This window comes from Mya arenaria, chromosome 11, assembly GCF_026914265.1.
Source record: "Mya arenaria isolate MELC-2E11 chromosome 11, ASM2691426v1".
Lineage (NCBI taxonomy): Eukaryota > Metazoa > Mollusca > Bivalvia > Myida > Myidae > Mya > Mya arenaria.
The window spans coordinates 70,999,937-71,013,768 of NC_069132.1; the positions used below are offsets into that span (position 1 = coordinate 70,999,937).

The 13,832-nt window shown below is 34.3% G+C and overlaps 1 protein-coding gene across 5 annotated transcripts in view; it reads left to right on the forward strand.

The window, feature by feature from the left end:
* The first annotated feature begins 1,419 nt into the window (after positions 1-1,419).
* LOC128207366 (papilin-like) overlaps positions 1,420-13,832 on the forward strand; it is a 172,263-nt gene continuing 159,850 nt past the window's right edge. For 4 of the 5 annotated variants that reach the window (XM_052910243.1, XM_052910247.1, XM_052910246.1 and 1 more), the window contains exons 1-4: positions 1,420-1,633; positions 6,598-6,787; positions 11,222-11,340; positions 13,589-13,637. In XM_052910243.1, the coding sequence (XP_052766203.1) occupies positions 6,743-6,787; positions 11,222-11,340; positions 13,589-13,637 (213 nt within the window). In that variant the 5' untranslated portion in view covers positions 1,420-1,633; positions 6,598-6,742. The remainder of the gene's footprint in view (positions 1,634-6,597; positions 6,788-11,221; positions 11,341-13,588; positions 13,638-13,832) is intronic. The other variant, XM_052910244.1, reaches the window with a different exon arrangement.

Sequence of the window (13,832 nt, forward strand, 5' to 3'; positions counted from 1 at the left end):
AGAGAAGCTGCATACCACCACGATAGGCATCGGTTCTGCAGGGAAGCAGCACACAATCAACAGAAGAGGACCAAGGTAACCATCGATTCTACAGGGAAGCTGCACACAATCAACACAAGTGCCAGGATAAGCATCGGTTCAGCAGGGAAACTGCATACCACCAGGATAACCATCGGTTCAGCAGAGAAGTTCCATACAATCAACCGAATAGGACCAGGATTACTATCGGTTCTGCAGGAAAACTGCACACAATCCACACAAGAGCCAATATTACCATCGGTTCTGCTGGGAAGCAGCATACAATCAAGTTAACCATAACCAACGGTTCAGCAGAGAAGCCGTACATAATCCATACAAGAGGACAAGAATAATTATCGGTTCAGCAGGACAGACGCATACAACCCACACAAAGGACCAAGATAACCATAGGCTCTAAAGAGAAGCTGCGTATTACTAGGATAACAATACGCTCAAACGAGAAACAGCATACAGCCCGCATAAGAGCACCAGAATAACCATTCGTGTATAAATGGAAGCTGCACACAACCAACAGTGGCCACGATGTATGTTTTTTTTTTCCAATCAAAATGCTGCATTTCTTATGTACCCGTTCTTATTTAATTACTGTGCCATGTTTGATAAATGAGTCAAAAGCTGTTTGATGCACTCTTACTCCCAACTAAGATTTACCACAATTAATAATGTTGTTTTAATATTCCAAAAAGGATTAATAAATGTCGAACACACTGGTTCTTATGAAGGATACCGAGTTTAATTTGAAAGAAATGAGCATTAAACGCGGTATTTTTACCTTATGAGACTATAGTAGATCACAGTAAATATTTAAGCATTCACCAATCATTTAATATTTTTGCGCCTTCTGCTATTTAATACACGGTTACAATCTTGTTATCAGTAATTAATATTTTCCATAAATGCATTATTTAGTAAGTAGTTAAAGGTATATCAGGCAAACTTGATGTTTGTTATACATGTGTATGTATTGATTTTATATAAGAGTGTCCCTTTAATGAATATTTAGAGAATAATCAAAGTGATAAGATTTCTTCAGAGTGTGTGTGTGTGAAATGGTATTCGAAATCTGGAAATACAACTCTGTCCTTCCTGTATTATATGCTATACTATTCAGTTATTGAGGTAATATACGAGAGTAAAATGTTGACTTATTTACACATGTGCACCGTGTTTGTTGAATATAGATTTAAATACACAGTGAATAAATGATAGATTTGCTCTTTGAATTTATAATACATTCAACGACAAGAGCACTTTACTACGGTTAACGCAATTTAATTTCAAAGAAGCCAAACGAGTATTATATGATGTTCCCCTCAATAGGATAGTATATACAATACATCCCAATAAATCACATGAATAGTAGTGTGCGCCGTCCTGCATGGAGAACAGACAAGACTTAACTAATGTTTGCGTTTTTAAATAATTTACAGACATCTATATTCATAAGAATTAATTTCGAAATTTTAGCTTCACTTCAGTTAACTCGGTATTCAAACCTTAATCATTGGAATACGTAACATTAGACGATTTTTAACTTTCAGCAACTGGATTTTACTTAGTGATATCACTTTTTATGGACAGCCTGCTGTAAACGGTAAAACCTATTTGTTTGCTATTAACATTTAGACATTGTTTTTAAGTTAATGGATGACAGACTAGTCCTTGTATTTTTTGTTGTTTACATATTGTGTATTCCTTAAATAAGCAAAGCCTATATTTAACTTAAACATAAGCATGCAATCGAGACGATTATTTTCACTCTCTGTTAAACTAAACCTTTTCGCCTTCCTACGTAAGAATAATTTCATGTAAACATCTAAATGCATTCATGTTCGAAAAATTGTTAAAAGTCAACTGGATAGTTGCAACATATGAGTAAACGAACCTTTACAAAACAGTTGTCTATTAGAGCGAAATTGCTACAGAACGAAAAAGTAGATTACTGATGACACGATCCATTAAAATTAATAGAGTAGACACATCAGATACTAGTACGATAATCCAGGAAACAAAAACTTAATAGTGTCTTAAATTTATAATATTTTTTTTCGAAAAAGGGGTTTGTAGCCAAATCGTTATCAATAATATAATCGGATAGTATTTAATGCATTTTCTTAGTCGTTAACTTTTGGAGTAAGATACCACTAGTGTTCTTCTATTTTAAACGTTCGTAAATCCGGTTCTATATCACTAAATATCATCGTATTGACAGATAACGAGCCCTTCATAAACTTGTATTTGATCAAATATTTAAATTTTAAAACATTGACCTTATGAGATAACATATATAGAACAAACACTACAATGAGTTTGTTTTGGTGAGTAAAAAACAGCCCACTTACTCCAATTAATCATAATTAGTGCAGTGTACAGACGTTGCAATGGGTGGTCAAGATCGTCCGAGTAAATATTGACCAGCACGCCATTTGAAAGATGTTAAATCAACTTTCCGGCGTTTTCGTAAGGTTTCATGAGAGCTATGAACGAAATTCATGTTCAAATTTATAAAACAAATCAAATGAAAACAAATTCATTTAATACAAGACAAATCTGAAAATGATTATCGTATTAAAAAAGAAGCAATATTCTCTTAGATTAGCACGTTTTACCAGGGTAACATATATATTATCGTTTTGAGTCGTCGGAAGCTGTCAACCCGATAGACATCTTCCCAACAGTTAACTATTTCGATCACACTCAATTTTAGCTCATAATAAAGGAAGTCGCTAACAATGGCTCATTTGGAGGTATTAACTAGGTAGTTTAACTCACCCACTAAAATGGCGAGAGGACAGGGAGGGTAAACTGTACGGTTGAGGACACGTGTTTGGCGTGCACTAAAAGTTGGCCTTTGAAAACTTTCATTTGCGACTTATCATTTTGCCAATGTCATGATTCACAAGCAGGCCTAATATCATCATTAACCAAATTACCACTTCATAGGGATACTGACCGTTTATTGCTTGCAAAAGCATTCAATGAGTTCGCATTCGGTAAGTTGACAGAGATGTTTGACTAGGTCTGCGCACATTTTCCTCACTAGGTTTGTCAGCCCATACACAGGTGTAAGCTATTAGGGTCGTGTGTTTCTTTCAAATATCTTGGTTGGAAACCTTTACTTTTCGAGTTTCTTTGTCTCCTATATTCTGATCAGTTCAAACAAAGATGGGATTTGACATTGATCGAAGAAAGTGATCCACGTTTTTCAACCTTTTAGTCCCAATATGTTAATGGATATAGAAGTTTGACATTGTCAACACAAATGGTATATTTGAGGCTTGACGTTTAAATTATACTTCCCTCATGGCCAGTTTTAACTCTTCCTTTTCATTTATTAAACGCATTCTCAAATTCATAGAAATCAAGGCAAATATGTGTATACATTTATATCCTATATCGATTGTGGAATATTTCAGTAAAAGTAAATATATTCTAAACTGACACCTCTCTATCTGCGATGTCTATCGTGCCATATTATATCCTACCGAAGAGCATTTTAAACACATTAAATTTCAAGTATGCATCATTAATTAAAACCACACAATGATGGTAAAACTGCATTTAAAATGCTGAAGAGTCCATATTAGAAAATAATTAGACCGACTTATGGTAACTCAATACGGTTTACTGGCAAGTCATTCGTACAACACTATTTGCAATGTAAAAATTACATAAATAAAATTTGTGAAATAAAGCGCGTAAATTCAGATGCAAATAAGCATAAAACAACAGTATTGTTTTCCATGTATAAATCAAATAGTTTCAGTCCTGTAACCGTCTCAATGTGTAAATTTTAAACAATACGAAAGTGAAATTCCATTAAAGGCAAAGCTGTCTGATGTTGGATGTCCTATAGATAATGAAAACAATATATACACAGTACACGTCGTACTGACTCATTAGTTTGAATGTCATTGGCATTAATTAAAAGCTGTGACCATTTATAAAAATATATATATATGGATACCTGAACTAACAGGGCCTCGAGTAATTGTATCAGTGATGCATTCCGCGTGCCTGTTCTATTTCCTTGTTACACCTTTAAGTTGGGAAGGGGTACTGATGTTTGACACTGGTGGCTCAAAGACGTCAGGTCTGTGACTTAAAGATTCTACAACCGAATGATGCTTACATGCACATCAAAACGTACAAGTGAGCGTTGGAATTAAGGTTCTCAGCGGCGTGTGGTTTAAAGCAGCGCCTGTAAGTAATAGAAATACTATTGGCAAGTCCTGCTGGTGATGATCCGCTAAATGTCTTATGAATCCGGGTATTATAGCACATTATACAACCTAGTGGGTAACTAAACATCTTACAAAGCATGGTGTAATATGAATTTGAGTGTTAAATAACAACTTGAATATGTCACAGCAGGTTTTAATAAACTATAACATCAACGCACCTTGTGTAAATGACTTAAATCATATCAATACATATAGCTAAACTTGTTAAAAAGCCATTGATTCCAATATAGCTATTATGGTTAAAAGTAAGATATCTAGAATAGTATACATGTTTGGCCCAATTTCTGTAATATACCCTCTTTATACATGGAAAGTGCCTGGAATTTAGCATTATCGCATGCCAAAATAGCTTTGTTCGCCATTAATTAACACGAACACGGGACTTACGGTAGATTCACTCCGATTGTGTTGTTGTATTCGAATGCCAGGCTAAAATTCATTATCGAGCTTAATACGTATACAATGACAAATTAATGAAACTCGTTAATTTCTAAGATGTGAAATGTACACCGGGTTATGTTTAATTATCACTTCACTCTTTCCTCTCATTTGCACGAGACCATGGGTGATCTTCGACGATCTTACGTGAACATTTGAAATTGAGAACATTACACATTCTCGTATTTAAGACATTCAAAGATTTTAAGATAACACGTGGGCTATGTTAATACGGATGTATTGTAAATTTTAAGGTATCATATTTTATCTTAAGATGTTTTTCATATTATTAATACCTCGATTAATTTCAATCACCGTTTAATGACATTTTTCATTTGATTGATATCATTCAACACCCAACAAAGATAAAGGAAAGTAAGAAGACGATAAAGCCTTCAAATTATTGAAGGAGTTCATGAAATATCGCATATAATAATGCTTACGAGACTAGAAGACTATGTCATAGAACGTTGGTTTTAATTTCTTATTATTGTTAGCCTCATTTACTTATATGGTTATTTTTGCAATAAATGCCAGTGTTACTGACACGCAATAGGGCACCCGTGTGCGCATATTTGTTCTGGTGTATTTGTCCCGTCTCCAGTTTCAAGACCGGTGTTAGAAATGTCATCAACGTCTTCAGTTTCGTTAGGCAATCCATCATCCACCATAGAGTTAAGCACCGCCCTTCTTTGCCGAGCTCACCTGAACTTAAACCGTGTTTCCCTAATGAATACATGATTGCGCTGACACCCTGACAAGTTACGTTAACTAAATTATATGTTTTGCAAAACCTCGCATCAGTAAAAAATCTTATTTCACTAAGCTTAATTCAGTGAGTTTGTACGTGTTTTATTTCAAGCGGTTTGGTCCAATATTTAATTGTATACGAACTCCGCGTATAAAAGGTCTCGTACCATTAAAAATAATTATAATGGCCATAACCACAATTTTCACTCTTGTACACAGTTGTCGATGGATGACTCCATCATTACAAGTTCAAAGCCCGAGGCCTTACGATGACCATGATAATAATTCAGAATGACTTCGCTAAATCCAGCCTAATCCTATGAAATTGAATAGTCTGGGTGCTTTGAACCGTTTTTATTTAATTCGAAGTCCTAGAACAAAAGCGTGCAAAATACAATAGTCGCTATACCATCTGGGCTTTTGTCTAAGGGGACGGAGTGAACATCGGAAATTGCGCTCCCCACTGCCTCCTCCCCCGTCTGAAGCACTGTTTAACATGCTTCAATGGCACAGACATTCAAAATTGGGCATGTTCAAGAGCTTTCTTTGAATAAAGATGACAGCGTCACATGAGATGGTATTCTTTCTTGTGAGTTTATGTCCAGAACCGAACGGACTCGGGAAACATCGTACTCGCGGGCTTTTGTTCTCATCATGAAGAGCGTTTTCACGCAAAAAGTTGGCTCTATCTGTTAATCTTTCACATTAATGCTTTTATGCAATTGCACGTTCAGTTTCATCCTAACTTGGACGAAAATTGGGGTAGTTATTTTTTTTATTTCATCACAAGACGTGTATGAGGTTAATTTACACTGAACGATTTGGTTTATATACTGTGAAAATTACATCAATTGTTTGATTAGTTTCAACATCGGCTGCCATGACAACATTTTGTAACTTTCGGAGATGAAATAATTAAATAATAAGAAAATTAGTTATCATTGTGTTATTTGGTACCAATTGTGTAAAAGTTACGACAGAAATGCGCAGTTAACTTATGACAACTTCGTAATTAATGGAATGAATAGTTGAATTTAAATACGTTTTGGATTCGAAATTACTGGACAAATATATATTTTTAAAGATACATGATGAATACATATAATGATTATTCTGACATGTATAGCAATGCTCGTTTGGTGGCTGTACTCATATGAGACGGAGCACTGGGACTAACCGTATCGAAACCATTGTCCACCTCCAGGAGGTGGTAAGATCTACAGGGCTAGTGGACCAAGTGCTGGACACCGACCAGGGGCTGGACACGGACCATGGGCTGGACACACCATACCGTTGCAGGGCTCATCTTCCTGGCGGTAAGTCCTTCAATAAGAAAATATTCGGAACATAGCACAATGGCTGGATAAACGAGATTTTAGTGCTGAAAGGTTACATACACGTATATATTGATGTTCAAAAGTAATAGGAAAGAGGGATTAAAGCGGCATTTTTATTTTATTAGATACATGGCAAATATTTTCTGATTGTTTTGCAAATCATAAGTTAATATAGTAAATTAATTTCATGCACATAATCATATTTAAAATAGGAAATAAAAATTTCTCGCCGGCAGCAGGGATAGATCCAGTGTCCTACGCAGTCGGGCACCTTTAGTCAGATATATATACAGTACATGTAAATCACAAGTTTTTCTATTCATGTCATCAGGTTTTGTTAAAGATACACAGGCTCGCCAGGCCGCAGCTTAAAGCGTTTAAACGAAGCGTGCGTTAAATGCAAAAGTGCACACTTACTTAACACCAGCGTGTATATGTGTATATGATAATAAAATAGTTTGTATTTAAATGTCAAAGTATCGTCATACTTTCAATGCTAGATTTCATAATATCACATTTATTTCATATGTTGGTATACATCTTGTTACTTTATAATCGAGCTTTTCGCAACTGAAAATTAAGTATTTTTTATGAACAAATTACACACCAATATTGCTGTTTAACTTCCTTTTAAGTGACATGCCACCGTACGTTCAAATTATTTGTTGGTTTTATAATAATTTAAAGTATTTAAATGCAGTCGATTGGGTTCATTTAGTTACGCTGATCTTGACATATGAAATATCTTGAGTTGTAAATTCACACGTGATAATGGAGTATAAACGCGTCAGTTTTCTGACTTCGTTGGCCTGGGAACTGATATAAGTCAAACAGCACATACCGAACAACAATTGTTTTGAAATAGATATAAATTTGAAAATAATCGTACCCTGGGTCTATAATAGCTTCCATTGTGACAGTGTTTAATGTGTCATCTAGTGTGGACGTTCCCGAATGATATATTTATTATATATAATGTATCTGTCATTTTTCAAACCAAACCGTTCTAGTTCATTTTAAGAAGCACCGTTTTCAAAATTGTTAATGTGACACGGGATGTAAAAATGTCTAAGGTCTAGCTGTTTTAGGATTACAATTGCTCGGGTATAAAATCGGAAGGCGGTCACTTGCCAATTTTAGATTTGTACTTAACTACACATTCGGCTAGTCCGGCAAATGTTTATACATTGCGTTTACATTTGACGAAAAGTATCTAAATTTGTATGAAATGCTATGCAACTAAGACAAGAAAAATTGAAAGAATGTCTGCTTCCATTTGTCATTATGCTTTTGCATATAGTTTATTTTGTAACAACAAGATTACTGATACACATGAAGGGAAATTTGTTGGGGACACACTGGTAATCTTATGTATTGTTACTCTAAAAAGCGTCAATACAGTCATAAAAATGTAATGCCTTTAATTTATCCAGCATCAAAATAAAGTCGCTATTAAAAAGAGATAAATCTACAATGTTTGGTCTATCATATTGGGTTTTAGCTCAGAGGGTCAGTGGAGGGTGCTGCACTCTGTCCTTTTTTGGATGCACTCTTCTGTCCCCATCGAGACCAGAATGTGCACCCCCTGACTTCAAACAATTAAATGCTTAAGATAATCAAATATTTCTTTTGTTCTGATTAAAACTTGAATTGTGATTATGAATTTAAACACACTTTACAGTTACTTAGTAGTTAAAACCTAACATTACTACAAAAAGAACAATTTCTAACATGTTCTATGATTCATAATGCTTTAACTATTCACTGTCCGAAACAATGTGCCTTTTTGTCCCTCAGTACCCTTTTAGGCGTTTATATTTCTAATGAGATGTTTTCATTTTTTGCATAAAAGCTTCGTTCCGGTGTATTCTTGGTATAGTTATAGACATTAGGCTTTCAATTATTATAAGCACACATGCCCTGATACGACAGTGAGTCATGCAAACGTTTAGTGAAGCAGAGTAATTCGGATTAAACCTGTTTAACATTCAAAGAGTACGAAGCATTCATAACAGCACTAGTACTATTTCTACACAGGTACTTACATAAAACATTAATAATATTAAATTTATCAATAAACTTTAAAAAGCACAATCATATTCTCATTCATAAAACAGACAAGTTCCGATAATCTAAAACTAGAATCAACTACATTAACTGACCGATATTCTAAACATAGTTTCTACATACATTAACTGACCACATGTTTGTCCTCACCGCGGGAAAACGACCATCTGATTAGCTTTGCAATTTAAAAGGTATTATTGCTAAAGTTGCTCGTTAAAATAGAATCATTTTCCTTAAAGAATTAAAAACTCAAAAGTTCATAAAACTTGTCTAATGTATGCTATCTAATCAAAGCACCGAAAAACCTTTAGACGTGATTGAAAAGAGCATTTACTGTAACTTCAAATACATGGGGATACGTCGACTGAAGTGATAAGCTGTGCATTTTGAATGGAATTATTGCTGAAGTTGTTTGTAAAAAAAAAATTCCCTAAACAAAACGTGTATGTTAATAAAAGGAAATGATATATATATATATATATATATACATATATATATATATATATATATATATATATATATATATATATATATGATGTATTGTATTTCCCTATCGTATGATACCTAATCAAAGCAACGAAAAACCTTTAGAAAAGATTGAAATGGGGCATGCATTGTAACACTAAATACATGGGGATGGGGGATTACGACGATTGAAGTGACATTTACAAAAACAAAATGACACAAGACGCCATACAGATATAGATATGTTTGTTTTCTCGCTCAGTGTGGGCACAAGGGCTTTCGGCACATTTTTCACGTTTATTTATGTGCCCTTCACCCCTTCCCATAGTTAAAAAAAAAATGCAATTCTCACATATTTGCCCGCAGATAGTCAGCGCCTCGCGCTTTGATTAAAATCTGGCTAAAACCCTTATCATATATACTATTGATCTGTTAAAGCTTCTGTTCTGTTCTGTTAAGAGTGTATTGAATATTGACAAACTATATTCAGCCTGGTTTAACATTATGACAGTTATATGATGCCTGCAAAAGGGAGATATACAGGAAAGTTTGTTTTCCGATTAAAGTCCACTTGCATTTATAAATATTTTGTTAAATTTGTTCATGTATCTATTTATAACGGCATTAAAGCTGCACTCTCACAGATTGAACGTTTTGACAACTTTTATTTTTTATTTTTTTGTCTTGGAACTAGCCAATGTTTGCGGAAATCCATAGAAACCAGTTATATAAGACTGCTGACAAAAAAAGATCGCAGAGTTTTATATGTACGTTCAAAAATTGATGTTTTATGCATTTTTCTTAAACCGTTAGTAACGGTTTAAGCCATAAAACATTAATTTTCGAACGGAAATATGAAAAACTTCGATCTGATTATTTGTCAGCAATCTTATATCATTGGTTTGAAGATATTTACGCAAAAGTTTGCTCTTTCAAAGACAAAAAATAAAAAAGTTGTAAAAATGGTATATCTGTGAGAGTGCAGCTTTAAACAAGAATAACGATTATCAACAAGAATAGTAGAGAAGGATTGCAAATTTAAACGTTCTGCTTAGAAAAGTCTTATTTGGAGTAAAATTTGTAAAAATACTGACCAAAAAGCGTATTTGATTTGCCAGAATGTACTTACTGTTGTAACGGTCCACTGTGGCGGATATGCACGTTCATAATAATGTAACGGTCCGCTGTAGGCGGATGTGCGTTCATAATAATCCGTATAAAACGGAAGTACGTTCACACTGGATGTAAACTTGGTTGGAAATATGCAAATTAGCAAAGCCCGAGCTATGTGAGAATAGAGAAGTTAGTGTATATAAAGACCAGTGGACCCCTGCAGGGTCGAGCATGCTTTTCCCAGAAGGGATCTGCTGGTGTTTCATTGGACCGCACGTTAGACTGTAAATACAATGCGATTTTCAAATCATTTTCATCCAAATGGAGCTCGATGCCCGAATGTTTCCTCATCTCATTTACTTGCGTACTTGGATCACCGATTGCGATAGTTTGAACATAGTTTTCTCAAACTCTAAATACTTAGCATACTGAAAAAGTACGGGGTTCTGTAACACATTAACTGTACGGCTGTTAGTAATACTGAAGTACATGTTTCCCGCCATCTGTCAAAGTGGTATGTTCCATTCTTGTTTATTCTGTGTTGGAATTGTCTTTTCATTTATAAAGTGTTATTTTACTTTTTAGATAATTTCAAAATACGTTTGATTGCAGTTTCATTATTTATTTACATAGTTTTCTATTTTATATTGATTATAAATAACAATGTTTTATCAATTATGTACGTGCCATGTGTACAGTATTTAAGAGAAACATAGTGGCAGCGGGTTGAAATATAAATCACTGATGGTGTATACATGCTTGTTGTAGACGCTGTCTGGTGCATATGGGGGCTGGAGTAACTGGGGTCAGTTCTCTGACTGCTCAAGGTCATGTGGGGGCGGAGTCAAGGTCAGAGAAAGGCAATGTGTCGTTGACAGTCTGGACAGGTATAGCATTTATTAGCCACAATAATGACGTTAAGGAAACTTGTTTAACATTTGGACATTCGTTATGTTCTCCTTATGTTCCCCTTAATTGAGACTCTGGAGTGGCTGTTTATATTATGGACTAAGCAATTATATAAAAGAGGTACTGTGTCTTGGTGACAGTCACATAACCACCCATTAACAGTTTTAGAGCATGCACTTTGGATTTAGATAACTCCATACTATTTAATTACTGGGATAGTTGTCTCCAGTGTATCCATCGTCGTATCAGTTGTGGAATTTTAATACTTTAATTTGTGTTGGCATTCAGCCAATTGGTGCCAACTGACCTAGCTAAATCCACATAAAGCATTAGATCAAGATTAATTCCCTACATACTTACTGTCATGCTCATAGAAAGAAATTAGGCATTGGTACCGCAAATAGGATGGGGCCAGGAGTGCTTCAACTAAGACCTTTTAAAAAAGATCATCTATGAAAGACGCGAATTGCATTACTTTTAAGCATTAATATTCTGCAATGATAATGATACCACTAAAGTTAAAACCACCCTGAAAATATATAAAATAAAGCATATATATATAGTCTTATAATAGGGGTTTAATATGCATTAACTATTTTAATTTATGTCTAAATTACTTGAACATATCAGATGCATTTAATTTCATTTTTATTTATTCAATTATTGATGCATGTTAATTAATGCTCTTTGTACAGGATATCTTATGCTGAAACTCTGCGAAAACTTTCTCAAGGTTTATTTGGAACATCTATTTTAAAGTCTACTTTCATTTTATATTGATGTATAAGATTTGATGTAGTTGTCTATGCATTGATTGTTGCCTTTTTAATTCCTTTACCTACTTGAATAACTCACCAACTGTTTTCACACCAATGCTGAGGAAAGCTCAATGACCGATACTCTAAGATGACCACATGCCTGGCAATTGTTTTGACTTTTTGCCATGTGTACTAAGTATTTAATACCTTCTCTAAATGCCATGAACACTTAGCGAGGTTTAAAATACGAAAAAAAGAAGCCTGTGTGAAAATTAGCGTCTGTGGCCCCAATGCCGTGCTGGCCCTTTGCCCCTGACTTAAGGTTCTATTAGCCTGACTTTGTAAAATAATGTTTCCCATTAGCAGGTAGGAGTAATTTTGATGTTGTGTGTTCCATCTGTCTGTCTGTCTGCATACATGTCACATAAATATGTCTGCACGCAATCTCCAAAACTGCTGGAGGGAATTTGATGAAACTTGACAGGAATGATCAAGCCTAGTTGTGCATTGACATTATTGATATAGTGCACATAGAGAGGTTGTGCAATCTCCAAAAAACTGCCAGTGTGATTTGATACAGGTTTTATGGGTAACAATTATCTGGATGGATATAATATGTCTGGTTACACCTACATGTAGTTTATATCAGACTCTGAGGAATTTTTATTATGCACATTTTTACATAAATTCCTTTCATTCATAAATAGGGTAGAATACTCAACCTTGTGTTAAATTATAATATTGAATAATTTATGTCTTCAAAAGTCAATGACATTATAGCCGTAATGTATGAATGACAAGTTAAAAAGCCTGTAAAGGAATCCCTCTATCTGTCGTCACCAAGTTTCATCTCAGTGGGTGTATAATTGCTCACAGTGAAGAAAGCCTGAATGATGACACGCTGTGGGCTTAATGCAGTGTTTGTATGCACGGTTTGAATTTCATGCTATTTATGATATGTATAGGTGATGCATTCTTTTGTAAGGTTTTGATATTAGTGTCATCTGTAAAAATGCTTTCATAATTAACTGCAATTTTGAAGAATAAAGTTGTATTTGATCCCACTTTAAAGCAAATGTTTAGATAGCTCTCAAAACCTTTTTTAGGGTTTTCACTTCAAATACAGCACTGCAAAATTACATTGTACACTGCCTTTACTCATATTTATATTCCCAATGATATTTGGTAGCCTTATGAGTAATCAATGTAATCATCTATTTAGAAATGATGTATTTAGAATCATTTAATATGATTCTTTTTTATGTCTTAACCATTTTGCTAATACTATTCAACTTTTAATCTTATTTGAATGCATTTATTATATTCTAGGCTCTGTGTTGCATTATTGATGTTATTTGATTTGCATTTTGTCAGAAAATAGCTCAGTGATCTAGGTTTGTAATTTATGTACTGCATAATATGTGAAATAATTTTTTTGTATCTTGTATGAGTACTGTTTATTTTCCAGAAATGTATGTAAAGGGAGAAGCAAGTCTTTCAAGATGTGCAATACCCAGGTAAGGCTAGCATAAAATACTGGTACTGCATTTAAAGCAATTTGAGATCAAATATAGCAGTAAAGAAGACTTTCATGGGAAGACTGTCCTGGAGTGGTGAAGATACTTGCATACAACAGTTTATAATCTCTTATAATGTTGTATTGAAAACTACACTCATGTCTATGCCTGTAGAAGAATACTTTTTTTTCTTCT